The sequence below is a fragment of the Chanodichthys erythropterus genome, chromosome 11 (genome assembly GCF_024489055.1).
Source record: "Chanodichthys erythropterus isolate Z2021 chromosome 11, ASM2448905v1, whole genome shotgun sequence".
Taxonomy (NCBI): Eukaryota; Metazoa; Chordata; class Actinopteri; order Cypriniformes; family Xenocyprididae; genus Chanodichthys; species Chanodichthys erythropterus.
Window position 1 is genome coordinate 47,065,487 of NC_090231.1, and position 18,039 is coordinate 47,083,525.

At 39.5% G+C, this 18,039-nt stretch overlaps 1 protein-coding gene across 8 annotated transcripts in view; it reads left to right on the plus strand.

The window, feature by feature from the left end:
* LOC137030008 (receptor-type tyrosine-protein phosphatase delta) overlaps window positions 1-18,039 on the plus strand; it is a 209,045-nt gene that overhangs the window by 141,956 nt on the left and 49,050 nt on the right. For 4 of the 8 annotated variants that reach the window (XM_067399912.1, XM_067399910.1, XM_067399914.1 and 1 more), the window contains exons 7-18: window positions 1,131-1,400; window positions 2,442-3,023; window positions 3,421-3,566; window positions 3,707-3,851; window positions 5,238-5,543; window positions 6,406-6,599; window positions 8,192-8,218; window positions 9,305-9,422; window positions 10,908-11,495; window positions 11,804-11,904; window positions 12,195-12,451; window positions 15,610-15,703. In XM_067399912.1, coding sequence (XP_067256013.1) covers window positions 1,131-1,400; window positions 2,442-3,023; window positions 3,421-3,566; window positions 3,707-3,851; window positions 5,238-5,543; window positions 6,406-6,599; window positions 8,192-8,218; window positions 9,305-9,422; window positions 10,908-11,495; window positions 11,804-11,904; window positions 12,195-12,451; window positions 15,610-15,703 — 2,828 coding nt within the window. The remainder of the gene's footprint in view (window positions 1-1,130; window positions 1,401-2,441; window positions 3,024-3,420; window positions 3,567-3,706; window positions 3,852-5,237; window positions 5,544-6,405; window positions 6,600-8,191; window positions 8,219-9,304; window positions 9,423-10,907; window positions 11,496-11,803; window positions 11,905-12,194; window positions 12,452-15,609; window positions 15,704-18,039) is intronic. The other 4 variants (XM_067399913.1, XM_067399916.1, XM_067399917.1 and 1 more) reach the window with 2 other exon arrangements.

Consider the following 18,039-nt stretch of genomic DNA (forward strand, 5'->3'; position numbering starts at 1 on the left):
AGACGGGCTCGTTGTAGCAGGACTGATATAAACCACTGCACACTGACTCCCAGAAGCTGCGTAAAGCGGACGGAGCCATTCGCGTCGAGAATGCCCCTGCCACTGTTGTGTGCATTATACATCAGCCAATGCCATCTGAGACTGACAGTATGTAAGCAGTAACACTGACATCGGTTCAGTTATTTTGGACTCCTGAATCTTCTCCCACCCTTCTGCTGTCCCATAAACCCTTTTCTGAGGAGCTGGTGGATAGTATCCCTGTCTCTCTCTCTTTCTCTCTCTCACTCTTTCTGTCTTGGAGACTCCTGCTTTTAATAGCCCTGTTGATTTACTGTTATCTGACACTACTACTCCTCCCCTCTTGTCCTCGTCTCCTTTCCTCTTTATTCTTGTTCTTCCTCTTTTCTCCCTAGTTCCCAAACTTTTTCCTGTGTAATGAGCAATGTGCTTGTTTGCATGACAGATTCAGGAATGCCTCCCCCCCATGATCCATTTGCACTGAGGGTATACCTTTTGGTCGTCCATTAATTTGTTTACTGCATCTGTTATTTTTTTTAAAATTTTGAATCCTTTTTCATTGTCATCACATTTGTTTATTAACGGTTTTAAGACCATTTCCGTTGACACGTCTGTCCACTTTTTGAATGGCAGCCAGTCACAGACAAACAGTCACAGCTGGTCTCTACCTGTTGTTAGTTTAGCAGCGTCCCTCTCGCGGGGCTTGTCGCTGTGTGTGTGATGTGGCAATGTGATTCGGCACATTTCTTCACATCAACTGGAAGAGAACGCAGCATCGAAGTTGTACAAACACACGCAACTCCTGCATGCTGTGGCCCTCCAGTTCCCCCGTGTGCTGCCGCCCGTCTGTCACGCGTGGGTCACCTGTGCATGGTGTCTGTTTCAATGTCCCAGTCCAAAGGGAGTGAGGCGAAATGTTTGTGTCTTCTACATGTGCGTTAGTTTCCTGTGGGTTCCTGCCATATATCAATCAGTTGAAACAATGTAGTGGTGAAATCCACCAGTTCTTTGTATGCTAATTCTTTGTCAGTTCTTCATCTGTTAAATGTTCCCGAATGTTTCGTCGACTTACATCTGTACGGGAAGTTACCGGTCCTTGTGTTCTCTTGCAGTGAGACGGGTTCCACCCCGGTTCTCCATTCCCCCAACGGACAATGAAATCATGCCCGGTGGCAGCGTTAACATCACCTGTGTGGCCGTTGGGTCACCAATGCCCTACGTGAAATGGATGCTGGGGTCAGAGGATTTGACCCCTGAAGATGACATGCCCATTGGGCGAAATGTGCTGGAACTCACTGACGTCCGACAGTCGGCCAACTATACGTGCGTCGCTATGTCAACGCTGGGCGTTATAGAGGCAGTCGCACAGATTACGGTCAAAGGTGAGAATCCAAGAGACGGCTCGATATTTAACATTCCAACCGGCACCAAGCTGCTGTTATTTGATCCGTCTTATCACATTCTGCAGATGAATCCATGAGCTCCTACTGTTGCCACACTTGTACGCTCAAACATGCAGACACACTTACAGCTGTTTATATCCACACACACAAAGCCATTGTCTCTAGCAGACACAACAAACCACATTAGTCATAATATGCCCCAAGAGACAGCACGCAAAGACTAAACATTATCTGTCCTATTGCCAACCTCACCTAATGCGCTCTGAATTAAAGTAATAAATTACAGCCTGTGGAATATTTAAGACAAGTTCTAAACAAACCGCAAAGTCTCACTTTCCTCTAGGGGAACTTGGTTTCCTCCTTATCGCGGAGGTACTGTCAAGACTCAGAGCTCTTTTGCTGTACTACATTAGCAGTAAATGGTGCTATAACACACGCCTACTGTTCGTGTGTTGGCAGAGCAAGCTGACACTTTAACCTTCGGCTAGTATCCCAAGGGAAGAGCACACGGTCCATGAATGCTGATGACAAAGCTGTACGACACTGCTTAGCTTAAAAATACGATTGCACACACAACAAATGCATTTTCGGTAAACCAAGGGAAGAATAGTTTCACATCTGAGTTTTCCAATTTTTAGAATTAACTTTATTGATGGTGTATGTTTATGCCCTTTGACAGTGAGGGGCGAATTCACTAAACTGTTGTGTGCATGTTGTGCAGTAAACAGTAAAGCACTACATTTTGTAAATTAGGCTCATTATAGAATGCACCTCAGGGCTCGACATTAACACTTGTCCAGGACAAGTAGTTTACCTGATTTGCATATTTCTTTTAGTGAATCAGGCAATAAAACCTAGTAGACAGTGTGTCCAAATAAACCACACTATCAGCGGGCACCATTCAATCTTAGTGAATTCCCCCAACAGTCTCAAATAATCATTAGTAACTAATTACAGTGGATTTTCCATTTTCCAAATAATTGAAATTAACTGATTCAAGTTTCTTTATTGATGCTCCAGCTTTACCGAAGCCGCCAGGTGTTCCCCAGGTAACAGAGCGCACGGCAACAAGCATCACGCTCACATGGGATTCTGGAAATCCCGAACCTGTTTCTTATTACATCATCCAGCACAAGCCCAAAATCTCTGAGGACTCTTATAAAGAAATTGATGGAGTCGCCACCACTCGATACAGTGTGGGCGGGCTGAGTCCTTACTCCGACTACCAATTTAGAGTAGTCGCCGTAAACAACATTGGACGTGGGCCTCCCAGTGAAGCCATTGAGGCCAAAACAGCGGAGCAGGCACCAAGTACCGCCCCACGGCAAGTCAGAGGACGCATGCTAAGTGCCACGACCGCTATAATCCACTGGGACGAACCTGAGGAGGCCAATGGGCAGATAACGGGCTACAGGGTTTACTATACCACCGATCCCAGCCAGCACGTCAACCAATGGGAAAAACAGATTGTAAGGACTTCCAACTTCCTCACCATTCCAAGCCTGACGCCCAATAAGACATACTACATCAAGGTCCTGGCCTTCACCTCTGTAGGAGATGGACCGCTCTCATCGGATTTGCAGATCATAGCCAAAACTGGAGGTGGGTTTTTGAAATTATAGGAATTATAAAGAGGACAATGTCCAGTTTGCTTTTTACCATGATTATTTAACAACATTTTATATCACAGTTTGGTTCTTTATGCTGGAAATTTAACATAAAAGTTACATTTAACTTGGTGGACACAAACCAAAACTTTGATACAGTGAAACCACTTTGTGAAAAAATGCAATTGAGTCTGTTATGGGACTGAAGTACAGACTGTAAACTACCACCATACGCTGAACCTCAGATTATTCCAGGAGAACTAAGCCTGTAGTGAGATAAATATCTGCTTATCCACCAATGTATTCCCACAATACAAACATGAAAATTACTGCTATAACACTTTGAAAATGACAGTTTTTAAATTTCTGTGATTTATTATAATGTTTTATAGTGCCCTCACAACCGACGGACTTCAAAGGTGAAGCCAAATCTGAGACAAGCATCCTGTTGTCATGGAACCCCCCCACTCAGACGGGCCAGGACAATCAAATAATCGGATACGAGCTGCTCTATAAGAAAGGAGATGACAAAGAGGAGGTCTGAATATCAACAGTCATTAGCAAACGCCTTCACTTGTCTAAATCAAATCAGAATTGCCATATTTTTCATGGCTCAGGATGATGTATGAACTGTATTTTCTAGGGTTTTAACCTTTATTTTGTTGTTCCTTTCCTTAGAAACGTGTTAGCTTTGAGCCCACTACAACCTATTTACTGAAAGATCTGAAGCCATTCACTACATACACATTTCAGCTGGCTGCTCGCAGCAAACATGGCATTGGCGCATACACCAATGAGATCTCAGCCGAAACCCCTCAGACACGTAGGTCTTCTTCTGTCTTTACTGTCTTTCCTATACACATGCGGTCCAAGAACAGGAGCTGCACTTGCTGAAGCAGAAATCCTCCATTTCTTAACAGTGTTTGCTGATGTAAATCCTGAATTTCTTTGAACAGTGGTTTACACTGAGAGATTTTTGAGAGATGGAGGCATTTCTGCAAACATCTTGTTAGCGCACAACTTGTTTTAATGAAAGTCGACCTGTGGGAAATGTCAAATGACAAGGTCACTTTGTTGAATTTTGTGTCATATAAGTAAGTCAAGTGGGAGATGAGAGTGAATTATTCATCTGTTTGGCTGCAGTTGTTCAGCTTCAGGGTGCCTTGTTTTTTGACTTTGGCTATAGTATACTACACTGCATTTGAAAGATTTACCAAATTTGGAAAGGTTCCTGGAGCCTTGTTGTAAGCTCAAATGCAATGATACATAGCTAGAAAAAAGAATTGCATTCCCAGAAGACCTCATATTTATTATCCATTCATTCAAGTCGACTGTAACCAAACCTTTAGATCAGCCCGTTCATTAATCTTGCATAATTTGATGCATAATTGATGCTGACAAGCTTGACTGTGCTTCACAATTTGAGGTAATCTGAATAAATCTGAGGTCCTCTGAGAACATGCCAGGTAAGTATCTTGGAGGGCTGTTTATCCGGTAGAGTGTTTGCATGTCCAAGTCTAGAAACGTCAGTCATGAACTCTTGGACCAACCAGGCTTTTACCTCAAACCAACAGGCCTCGGAAAGGTTGGTGAGCAATGAATTTCCTGTTTTGTACAGAGCTGACACATCAACCTTTGAAATTTTGGATTGATGGTAACTGCTTGGAGGAAACAGGGCCCAGTTACATGTAAATGCAGCTAATTTAGATATTTCACATGTTTGGAAACTGCTTTTGAAGTATGATGAGAGAAAATGAAATTTGTGCCCTAAATTTTAGGATGTATTTAGGAAAAAATAACATATGTAGAATTACTAAGGTAGGTTCTTTACTTTTAGTGTCTATACCAGTCCCACCCACACAATTTGTGAATTTTTTTTTTTTTTTTTCTACCTCCTTTATGAGAAGTCTGTGACATTTCTGTCCATTTTGTTCATCTTTTTAGCTTAATTTAAATTTATTTTCATGTCATCATTTTTTTTTTTTTTTTTTTCAATAAATGTAGTCTTTGTGGTCCATCCTCATTTTATGTTCCTTTTTTGTTTTTGTTTTTGTCCATCAACATCATCTCCACCTCCACCACAAAAACAAAAAAATCCTCTTACCTCAACCCCGTGAACCTCACCTGGATCCAACCAAACTCCAAAACTACTTGAATCCAATTCATTGACTGTTCTGCTCCTCCCACAATCCTCTGATCCTCCAATCAGAGCCCTCAGCTCCACCCCAGGAAGTCAAGTGTACTAGTCCCAGTTCTACCAGCATTCTGGTAAGTTGGAAACCGCCTCCAGTGGAGCTTCAAAATGGAATCATGACCAAATACACCGTCCAGTATGCGGCAACTGAAGGCGACGATACCTCGTTGCGACAAATATCGGACATACCGCCAGAAAAGTACCATTATCTGTTGGAAAACTTGGACAAATGGACAGAGTACCGTGTGACAGTGAGCGCCCACACAGAAGCAGGGGAAGGCCCTGAGAGTTTACCTCAGCTAATCCGTACAGAGGAGGATGGTATGTCTTACCCACACGCCACTGTGACCCAATACTAATGTTTTTACCCTTAACACATGCCCCACTTCTGGGCAGACTTCTGCCCAAGGCACCCCCAAAACCCCCTCGCCCCTCTAGTCCCCTGTATTTACACTAACTCTACTAACCAGGATTTTTTGTGACCTTTCACCGAGCCAACATTTATTTTGGGAGAATTTTCAAGAGAATTTTTGAATCTTTTTTCTTGACCAGACTTTCATGGAAATTTCATGGCATGTTCTTCTGACAACCTTTAACTTCCAACAATCCCAAATGTTTTGCTGTTTTTCCCTCCATTTTCTTAATAAGATAAATGAAATGGATTTTTTAATGGAGTTAAACTCATTTTCATACATGAGAAAAGACGGCTAAATCGACAGTGAATCCTCAAAAAATGGGGCTTTTTTTTTTTCTCAAATGTCCCACGCTAATGACATTTTTCTTAAATTTTTCCATTTGTTTTTCTTTTTGTCTTCACTCTATCATAGCCAAACTCCTTTCGAGTGCTTCAAACCTCTGAAACACTCCTCTTGGCTTTTTTGCTTGTTATTTTTATTCCATATTTTGAATCCACTAAACCCATTTTTCAGAAAAAAAAAAAAAATTAGGTCAGCTGTGTGACCTGTTTTTGGGGATTGTTTTTGTTTTGTTTTTTCTCTTTTTGTTTTTTGTTTTTGACTTCCCATTGTTGAGATATTAGTGTTATCCAGTACTTGTTAGTGGTATATACCCATTTTGTAGATTTTTGTCTGCTTCACCACTTTCTCATGAGAGATGTCCAGTCGGACGGGAAGTGTCCTCTTTAAGCTTGACCTTTTTGTCTTCTATCCCATAATTCTCTCAGTGCCGAGTGGCCCACCTCGTAAAGTCGAGGTGGAGGCTGTCAACTCCACGTCTGTTAAAGTGCTGTGGCGGTCGCCGGTGCCGAGCAGACAGCACGGGCAGATCCGTGGGTACCAGGTGCACTATGTGAGGATGGTTAATGGGGAACCCGTTGGGCACCCTGTCATCAAGGACATCCTGATCGATGACGCTCAGGTAGGCACCCACCTGCACAACTGCACTATTTCTCAAGTCAGCCTTTACAAGCTTTTGCCAACTATTTTGATTTTGGTGTATGTCACAATAAAACGCAATGCAAATAGGAACTTTTTCGCTCTTCCACAAACTAGTGAGCTGCCTACCTAGTTGACTGAAGGTAGGCTTGTTTTGGCAATCCCAGCATGCATTTCAATACAGCCATTGAGAGAAAAACCTGCAAGTTGAAAGAAATCACTGCTGGAAAATGGTTATAGGTGATAGCTGTAGTTTGGAACATGGAAGGCGGTTTCTAGATGGAAATGGGTATGACCACCTGATTGTTTCTGGTCTAAGATGGTCTACCATTTTGGACCAGTTCAGAGCAGGTGGACCAGCTTTTACTGCAGTGATGCCAATTATAAACTAGAGGCTAAAGTTTTGATGAGAGTGAATGATTTTAAGGACAAGGTTACTACTCTGTTCTGGTGCACAGATATGGGCTGTGCATGGTCCTATATGGGTGCTAGGCCGATAATGATGGTTGCTGTGTTGAGATAAGCACTCATCAGAGTGATACTTGTAGACTGGCTGTCTGTACAAATCTATAATGAAAAATAATTACACAATACTAGGAGAAACATTAGCTTAAAGCAATAGTTCACCCGAAAATTCTGTCATCATTTACTCACCCTCAAGTAGTTCCAAACCTGTATGAATTTCTTTGTTCTGCTGTACACAAAGGGAAGATATTTGGAAGAATGTAAGTAACCAAACATATTTTACCACCCACTGACTACCATAGTAGGAAAAAATAAATACTATGGTAGTCAATGGGGGGGCAGGATGTGTGTGTCTTTGTGTGTGTGTGTGTGTGTGTGCGCGCGTGCATGTGCTACAATGTGGCAGCACATTCGCTTAGAATAGTGATTAACTTACCTGTGAAATAAACTGTTTAAAATGTGCATTTACCAATCAATATTTACAAACAAACATACAAACTGGAAATAAAAAGTTAGCGGAAAATGAAGACAGCTAAAATAAAATGGATGTTAAGAAAAAAAAAATGTATATAATAACATTAAAGTCCTTATTTGTATATACTGTAAGTAAATGAGGGGTATATTTTCACTAAATGACCCTAATAACTGTAAGAATGTAGGCAGCAAATTTATTTTTATGACATGCACAATTTCATATGTCCTTCTTTTCATATCTTCAAGACTGACGCGAATACTTTCCCTAGACATTAATTTTCCCATGTGAGGTTAATGATGATGTGCCATAACCATCCATGAATTACATATACAGCAGACCTGTTATCTGCTTGATTATATGTGACTTCATGTTAGACAATGAGACTGGCCGATCTGATTTCACACAACACATCATATCCTGACCTCAGAGTGCAATGTGGAGACAGCGACACGCTGTTTGAATCCTCCAGAATTATGAATCATTCATCATTCCAACATCTGCTCACTCACGGAAACATAAGAGACACACCTCAGGTTCATCTAACACTCTTGTGTCTTCGAGTATAATTAAACTTCTTTTCTTGTTTGTCTGTTTGTTTGTTTTTTCCTCCTTCTGTTCTCTGGTCTGGGCATCAGTGGGAATATGATGATTCAGCTGAACATGTGAGTACATTTGAAAAAACAATTATATTCAATTCTGCACATTCACTGTATTTCATTCTATGCATGATTTGCAAACATACACATCATTTGCATCACGACAACACTGGATTTCATTCATCATTTTTTGTGAATGATAACACCTGTATACAAATGTTATCACATAGAAATCATGATTTTTCAATAAATTTGCAGTTAAATAAAATGATACCAAATAAAATGATACCAAATATACTTTAAAATAAGCTAAAACTCAAGATATAAGCTGCTGTCATATTATCTTTTTTCTTTTATTTTTAATTAATTCCCTCAACACCTGTCATTTTAAGAACCAGAGTTAACCAGTCTTGGAAAACCTGGATATATGAGGAATTTTCAAAATCTTAAAATATCATGGACATTTCTATAACATACATTTTTCTAGTTATTGTCAAGCTCTAAAATATTGTATCTGGTAAAAATAGCTGAGAAGCTGCTTTTTGAGAGAAAGTGAAAAACCCTTGAATCACACATGAAAAGTCATGTAACCCTGAAAAACATTTAGTTATTAAAACTGTTTCTGAAATTAATTTAATAAAATAATTATCAAATTATAAAAATTATAATGTAATACAATTCCACAATTAAAGTAAATGTTATTATTAATACAATTTAGAATATTTATATAAATGTATACATATTTTATTAAATGATTTTGCCTCTCCTTGTTTTTTTTTAAATAATAAAGTTTAAAAATGAGTAGCTTTTTTTTTGTAGAAGAAGTACCCGAAATATCTTGGCGGGCCTTCAAATATTGTCTTTGGCAATGTAGGACCTTTGAGTCAGAAAGGTTGAGAACCGTTTCTTTAAATGTTTATTTATGCCATTTATGCTAATTACTACATACAGACATGCATATGTTTATTTAGTACAATCCAGATTCATGAAATTTAGAACAAGAGTAAGAAAAATCTTTTTATTGATGTTTCTTATACTACAAATTTTGTAAAAAAAAAAAAAAAAAAAAATCTTAAACACATGCTTATTTTTCTGTATGATTTTAAAAGCGTTTTTGCAGTCAGTGTTAAAAACGTCCTTATGTTTTTCCAGGAATTAGTCCTTATTGATTTGCACGCTGAGACCACGTACTCAGTAACTGTTGCCGCTTACACCACCAAGGGTGACGGAGCACGCAGCAAACCCAAGCTGGTCACCACCACCGGAGCCGGTAGGTTCAGAGCAGTTCACGCCTCTGTTCCTGTCAACCATGTAGTATTCGGCAGGCTTCTCCCTGTACCCATTACGAGTGAATGCCTATAATTGCCCTCTCAGTGATGAAGGCGATTGTAATTCCACTCACCTACGGCTCTGACTTTGAAATGCTCGCAGGGGTTAAGGAAATAATGGAAAAATCTGTCAGGAAAATAGACTTTTTCAAAAGAAAAGAATACTGCGTACTGTCTGGATTATCACTGAAAGGCTCGAGACACACAATCGCTTATAAGTACAGGCGCTTTTCTGTTGTACCTCTAATTGTGCTGTTATTCAGTTCCCTGAAAGGCCTTTTATTTCACTTTTGTCCTTGATTGCACAACTGTGAAAAAGCACACGATATCACTGTTGATATCTATTTGATATTGTATCATTACAAATTGTCAAACTCGCAGCGTTTTTGACTGGAGAATTTGGAGTATAGATAAAGCAGTGCATGTACAATATTGAAAATCCATTAAAGTATGTTATATCAGTGAATTTCAACATTGTTTTCAAGGCTAAAACATTACCAACCTAAATTTAAATCGGTAGAAATTTCGGACTGTTGTCTTTATCACGGTTACATTGCACATAGGCCTGTCATGATGATGAATTTGTGCTGACCGTTAATTGTCATACAAATAATTGTGATTAAGGATTTAATTCTGTTTTATTCATGTCACTTACAGTATAAGCAGTATATAAAAAAAAATAAATAAAAAAAAATAGGCCCATATCTTTTACTTTAATGAATTATTTTTAACTGCTTAGTTTGCACAAATGGCCCAACTCACACAAATGTCTGGCTTGGTGAGTAATGACATAAAAACATATGCTTATGTCTCAAATCAAAAGAAGCAGTTAGGAGGAAACCTCATGTGTGTCAGTATATTAGATCCATATAACTGTCTTAAAGTGACGGCAGCCTAGTAAGAATCATTGTATATTCAGTGAAGGCTATGCAGTGTTTGTTTGTTTTACATTTGATTACATCTCTAGTATTAGATAGACCTACCTGAAAAATGTCTAGGTTACAAATGTTACCCTGGTTCCCTGAGAAAGAGAATGAGACACCGCATCCTGTGACGCTTTGGGGAATGCTCCAGCATCCTAGGATGCAGTGAAAGTTCCCATTCGAAAGGGAACATAAATCACTCTTCTTACATTTGTATCTTTGTTTTATTGGTAATTAATATTCAGAAATATTATTAATTTAACTGCACTGACTTTATCAAATTATTTTAGTTTTATTTATAGTTTAACATTATTAACAAAGTTAATAACTTTAGTGTTTATTTTAATTTATTGCCAAGGCAACTTTTATAATTTTCATTTAGTTATATTTTACATTATATTTTATTTCAGCTTTTTTTTTTAATAAACAGAAATGTTTTTAATAGTTTCAGACATAGTTTTAATTAACAATAATAACCCTGCTTTGTCGTTTGTCCATCCTTAGTTCCGGAAAAGCCTCGTCTCATGGTGAGTCCGACAAACATGGGCACAGCGCTCCTGCAGTGGCACCCGCCGCCCAACACCTATGGCCCACTGCAAGGCTACCGCCTCAGATTCGGCCGTAAGGATGTCGAACCACTAACAGTAATCGAGTTCTCAGAGCGTGAGAACCACTACACCACCAAAGAGATCCACAAGGGGGCGTCCTACATGTTCCGCCTCTCTGCCCGCAATAAGGTGGGATTCGGAGAGGAGACGGTGAAGGAGATCACAACATCCGAGGACACACCGTCTGGTTACCCGCAAGGCATCATAGCCGAAAGTAGCACAACGACCACCATGCAAGTCAGCTGGCAGCCGGTGGCATTAGCTGAGCGCAATGGAGCCATTATCAAATACGCTCTTCAATACAAAGACATCAACAGCCCTCGCAGTCCCTCAGAACTGTTCATCACAGCACCCGAGTCCACTGTCACGCTGGACGGCCTTAAAGCAGACACGACTTACGATATTAAAATGTGTGCCTTCACCAGTAAGGGCCCCGGTCCTTACAGTCCTAGTGTCCAGTTCAGAACGCAACCCGTCAACCAAGGTAGGGGGCTCAAAACACCCTCTCGGCCCACGTTTGCCCTCTTCTACAACCTTTGAGAAAGAGTGTGGTTCTCAGGACCAAATCGAATATGAAAATGCCCCTAGCATAGTTAGCTCATGTCAAATAGCATCCTACGGAGAGTCAATGGTAAGCCACAAGGTAAGGTTCTAGTTCTGGACTAGTCCTCATGAGGTAGCAGGGGAAATTCTTTGCAGGTAAGGCTGTTGATGACTAGCTGCCTTCCTAAAAGGTGGTGAGAGAACTGCTCCGGCTCTGTGTCTAATTTATCTGCCCCAACTTTCTTTTAGCAGTGTTTGCAAAAAATTTCCATGTGAGAGCTGCCATGAAGACCTCAGTGCTGCTGACGTGGGAAATTCCCGAAAACTACAACCCTGCACAGCCCTTTACGGTAAGAGAATCGGAGAAACATTTAACCTGCAAATGCAGTATGGATAACAATAAAAAAAATGGCTTGAAAATCAGTGAAGTTACACTTTTTTACATAGTATATTTTAAAAAGTATGCTAAAGTGTACATCTTTTTCAAAAGAGACCTTCTAAGGCTTGTTTTCTGAATGATGGATATGGTATTTTCATAATGTTGCCTCTCTCTCTTTGCATCCCTTAAAATGCTATCATATTAAAACTTGCATAACATTTGATGTTTGGTTAACGTTTGGAGTAAAACTGTTTCTTCCAGATCTTATACGATAATGGTCAAAGTGTGGAGGTGGATGGGAAGCTGACGCAGAAGCTCATCACCAACCTTCAGCCGGAGACTCAGTATTCATTCCTGCTCACCAACCGTGGGAACAGCGCCGGAGGTCTGCAGCACCGTGTCTCCACCATGACAGCGCCTGACATACTTCGCACCAAACCGTACCTGATCGGCAAGACCAATTCGGACGGCATGGTCACGGTCGAGCTGCCGACGGTGCAGACAGCAGAGAAAGTGAAGTGAGTACGATTTCTTGTGTTTGGTTTTATTGAGAGAAGCACTATGGGCTTTGCAGACTGACCTATCTAGTTGATCATTTCATTCCCTCTCCATTTGCCTTTTAATCTTTTCCACATTTGTTTGTGCTATGGATGTCATGAAGTTGGTATTAACATTTTAAAATCCTGACGGTACTTGTTTTTCTACAGTACCATTATAACCGATTTTACCAAACATTTATGCACTATGGCATGTAGGTTGAACCCAATCAGATTATCAGAGCAAATCAGTAGTTTTAAAACTTTCTGTAAGACGTAATTTCACAAATTTCCACTCTTATTCACGCAAATGCTTTTAAACCTTTCAGGCGCAACACAAGAGTGTCTGTGAATGTCGCGTGCACAGAAAGACTCACGCCAGTATCGAGTTCTCTTTCGTGCCTGAACAAACACACATAATTATGCCAAAATGCCCGTTTTGTTGAGTATCCTCATAAGAGCAGTCTTAAGTGAAGCCTATATATGCATGGCCTGGAGACCAATCTTCACTGCTCTTACATTCCATCAGTAAGAGCAGAGTGTGAAGGTCGAATTAGCTGAGCAATAGCACAGCTTTACATAAAATATTGCAATCCACACAGCTTAATGGGAGACATATGTATCAGAGTTCAAAAGAAGACAAACTGATGCTGCCTAAATCACTGCAGAATTAAATGCGCACCTCGACTGTCCTGTGTCCACCAAGTTCTAAGACTACTTTTCTCATGCTAATCACATACAGTGTCTTACATTAAGAGTTTGCCCATTGTAGTAGTTGCCATTTTGAAATGTACTGCATTTTTTTTTTTTTTTTTTCCTCTTTTAAATTTTGTCCAGTTCTCACCAAACTTGGTTTAGATGACCATTAGACTAAGCTGTGCAGGGCTTACCAGACAGAATTTTGATTTTCAACTCTGTTCAAAAGTTATAATAACGGCCCTATCATACACCCGGCGCAATGTGGCACCAGGCGCAACGCAAGTGTTTTTTGCTAGTTTCAGCCCGACGCTGTTATCATTTTCATGTCCTGCGTCACGTTGTTTAAATAGCAAATGCATTTGCACCCATTTCTGAAAATGAGGTATGTTCAGGTGCATTGTTGGAGTATTACTATTTTGAGGCAACTGAAATAGACTGCATCATTGACCAACTGAATCCTGGTCTAAAGTCAATGGTTTTGTTATTTAAAGAGCGTGTTAGTAATATGCGCCCATATGCGAGTGCACAACGCGTTTACATTCTGCTTTATTGCGCATTTTTCCCAAAACATACCATTGACTCATTAAGAGAATAGGGACAACCCTTTTAGACAATGTGCCGGGTGCACCGACCATTTCTCCCATCCTTAAACTAGCAAAAGTGGATTCGGACACGCCCTAAGTGCACTTGCACTATGCGCTTTAGACTCTGCGCTTAGATCGTTAAAATAGGACCCTAACTGATGTTGACCCAAAATTGGATATATCTATATATATATCTATCAACTCTTTAATCTATTGAAACTAAGCATTATATGATCTGGGGGCACCACCCTACAGGTCATGAAATCTGGAAAATGGCTATTTTTGTTAGGGATGCGCCGATCCGATACTCAATATCAGTATTGGCTCCGATACTGCCATTTTTGCAGGATCAGGTATCGGTCAGATGAGACCGATCCAAATCCAATATTGTGCTTATACTATTCTGTGTTATTGTTAAGCCCCACAAAAGGCACAAGAACATTATAAAGCACCATAAAGTTTCCATGGACTATATTCCAAGACTTCTGAAGCTATTCCATAGATTAATGTGAGGTACTATACTATCGGCATTGTTGTGCCTACTATTTACATTAAAGTGTATTGCTCAAGATAAATGCTCCTTTTTAGAATGGATGAGTGAGTGATGACGAGTCAGTGAGTGATGCATTATTTTATTAAACCTGCTCTCTCTGCATCATTTCATGAGTTAGAATGGTTTACGCATGTGCAGTAAGGTGATTTAAGCGGTTTAAGCAACTTTTGGAAAATGCTTGAAAATGTTAGTGTGGAAGAGGAGCTTTTTTAATGAAAACTCTATTTTTTCAAATGTCTCTGGATTAATGTAGACATAGCCTAAAAGTCTTTGCTACTGACTCACTCATAAAGACAGTCTTTGCTGCCATCTAATGGCGTAATAATGTAACTTTCACTGAAGTCGAAATCACAATCACTAACAGACCCTTTCTCAATACCAACTATGGCATATTATTTAAATAAAATGTTATTTATTGAAAAATAATATTTAAATGAACAATAATAGTGTAAGTAGTTTGTATAATAGGAAATAAACACAAGCAAACAATTTAGTACAAAAGCAGCTAGAAGCAAATTCGCATAGGACTGGCTGTTCTCAGTGGGTACATGAGCGCTGAATGGCTGCTGACAGCCTGGTGCTCTAATCTCCGAAAATGTCTAAACAAATTTTCAAATAGGCGCTATGTTTATATGTAAAGTGAATATTTAAGGGCTAAACAGCTACATTTTCTCAAAAACTCTTAAAACTACATTCTGACACAATAACAGTTGTATTTTTGTATTTCTAAAATTATAGTGGGTTTCCTCCTCTGCTATTGATGCTCACTGTGAGAAATGCTGCCACTATAGATGCGGCAGAAACAAGCAGAGTGATATAAATAATGAAACAACTTCTGTGTGATATTAGTAGAATATTGCATAATTGGAAAAGGCTCTTAGCCAATCAGATTCAAGAACCAGTATTAACTGTTTATATGGAAAATATGGAAATAGCAACTTATTTTTCTTTAAAATATCTCTGTTTGAGTTTCTTTGGAGAAAGAAAGTTATACAGTTTTGGAATGAGATAAGAGTGAGTAAACTGGCCATCATCTCTACCAGAGAGACCCTCATTAGTGTGTCTGAAGCACCAGCCTTGAAGTGAAACCAGACTAAAGTGAGGGGAAGTTGGCAGGTTATTGATGTGTTTACCGAGGGTTTCTCTCTTTCGTCAAACATGTCGTTAATCCAGTGTCATCCGAAGTGGATTGGAAAGTCCAGATTGATTGGAGCTAATCTTGATGGATGTCCTAATGCCTTTGCCAGCGGCCGAATCTTGACCACTGAGATACTCATAGACACTTTTTCTTGCTCTCTCTGTAGGGGATACTACATTGTGGTGGTACCGCTGAAGAAACAACGGCCTGGAAAATTCATCAAACTCTGGGACAATCCGGATGAGATGAATCTAGAAGAGGTAACAGACACCTTACACATAAACATTAAAGTCACTGCGTCGATAAATTAGGCCCATTTTAGAAACATTATTGATCATGGCAGCAGCCCATGTAAGGACATCAGTCCCAACACATTTACAAGCAGCTGATTTGAAAAGAAAGCCGTGAGACAGTTCTACCAGATCCCTTCATATGCAAATCAGTTCCTGCCCGCTAATGGAGATGGGAACAAAAGGCGTTCTCCTCTGAAGGGCAGGACGAACGGGCGAGAGATAGAGCCGAACAATATTATTTTTAGCCAGAGTAAATATTTGAAAGGCTTTTATGTGGCGAGGCACAAGACGGCGAGTGCTTTCCCCAGAATTGTGCCAGTAGAACTGCCAACCGCGTCACATACTCTGAGCTGCAGCTTGGGAAGGGATGGCACCATGCAGGGATCTCCTTTCTGATTGGCCGACAGCTGGATACACCCCTCCCCCACCAGCTGGCCTGAGGCAGTTCTGCAAACCTGGTTACGATGAAGCTGATAGTGCTGTTAATAAAGAAAACACACCGTCAGCATTGCAACTACCATCATCAAACAAAAAATGAATGAATATATATACAATATATATACAATATATATATATATATATATATATATATATATATATACATGCACACACTCAATTTATTTTACTGTCAATATTTGAAGTCACCTGTTCAAAGTGGCTCAAGGGCAGAAGAACTGAAGCAGTTTTGACAGCTTGAACAGGATTGATAGAAAGCTTTATCAGAGCAGCCCTCCATCTCACAGCAAATGCCTGCGGATAACTACACACACACACAGACACACACACACAAGTTGGGTTTTCATGTTTTATGGGGATGTGCATAGACATAATGATTTTTATACTGTAAAGTGTAGGGGAATTTTACACCAAATGAACAGATCTGATGAACGAAGACCCGGAGTCAGAGTTTAAAAAATAAATTTAAGAAAATTTTACTGAAGAATAGTTAAGCTTCAACACTCACAAGGAGTTTGTAAGCCGCTCTGCATACATTTACATTTCCACAAAAATTACAGTATACTCTAACAGAGTCCACTACCTAGAGACCTGTGCAGGATGGATTTTTCAGGTCCGCTACATTCATGTTTTGTCCCACGATAAAAGTAGACTATATAGATTTTAGTCAAGTACATCCATGAAATGTAGGCCTACATGAAATATTAAGTTGTGTCACCACAATGTCCCAGCATAAACTCTCCCCATAAAAAATTTGTTATTAAAGCATCAACATTCACAAACCACAGTTAGTTTTAACCGAAAAGCAAGCTGCTGCGTGCATAGTTTGGCATGGCAGAATGCGTGCAAAGAATGCTTCCTTTATAATGACAAAAGCTGACATCTCAGTTCATTGCAATCCCACAAAGCTCTGTTATAACACAATGAAAATATAAACAAAGAATCTTTCATAATGTTTACACTTTGCGTGTTATAATAGCCCAGTAGGATTCGTGAGCGCACAAATTTCAACAAACATTTTACAAACATTCTAGTGAATGAAGATGGAAAAGTAAAATAAATGCTTTAACATACATTGAAAAAGTCATTCAAATCATTTAATATTTAGAAGGATAAATATTAATTAATAACTTGATTATAAATCACTCAAAATATATATTGAAGAGGAAGTGGATTCCAGAATCCACCCCCTTCAAAAGTTACTGTAAAGATTTTACAAACCCGATTCCAAAAAAGTTGGGACACTTTACAAATTTGTGAATAAAAAAGGAATGCAATAATTTACAAATCTCATAAACTTATATTTTATTCACAATAGAATATAGATAACATATCAAATGTTGAAAGTGAGACATTTTGAAATGTCATGCCAAATATTGGCTCATTTTGGATTTCATGAGAGCTACACATTCCAAAAAAGTTGGGACAGGTAGCAATAAGAGGCCGGAAAAGTTAAATGTAAATAAGGAACAGCAACTTATTAGGTCAGTTGGCAACATGATTGGGTATAAAAAGAGCCTCTCAGAGTGGCAGTGTCTCTCAGAATTCAAGATGGGCAGAGGATCCCCAATTCCCCCAATGCTGCGTCAAAAAATATTGGAGCAATATCAGAAAAAAGTTTCTCAGAGAAAAATTGCAAAGAGTTTGAAGTTATCATCATCTACAGTGTATAATATCATCCAAAGATTCAGAGAATCTCTGTGTGTAAGGGTCAAGGCCGGAAAACCATACTGGATGCCCATGATCTTCGGGCCCTTAGACGGCACTACATCACATACAGGAATGCTACTGTAATGGAAATCACAACATGGGCTCAGGAATACTTCCAGAAAATATTGTCGGTGAAC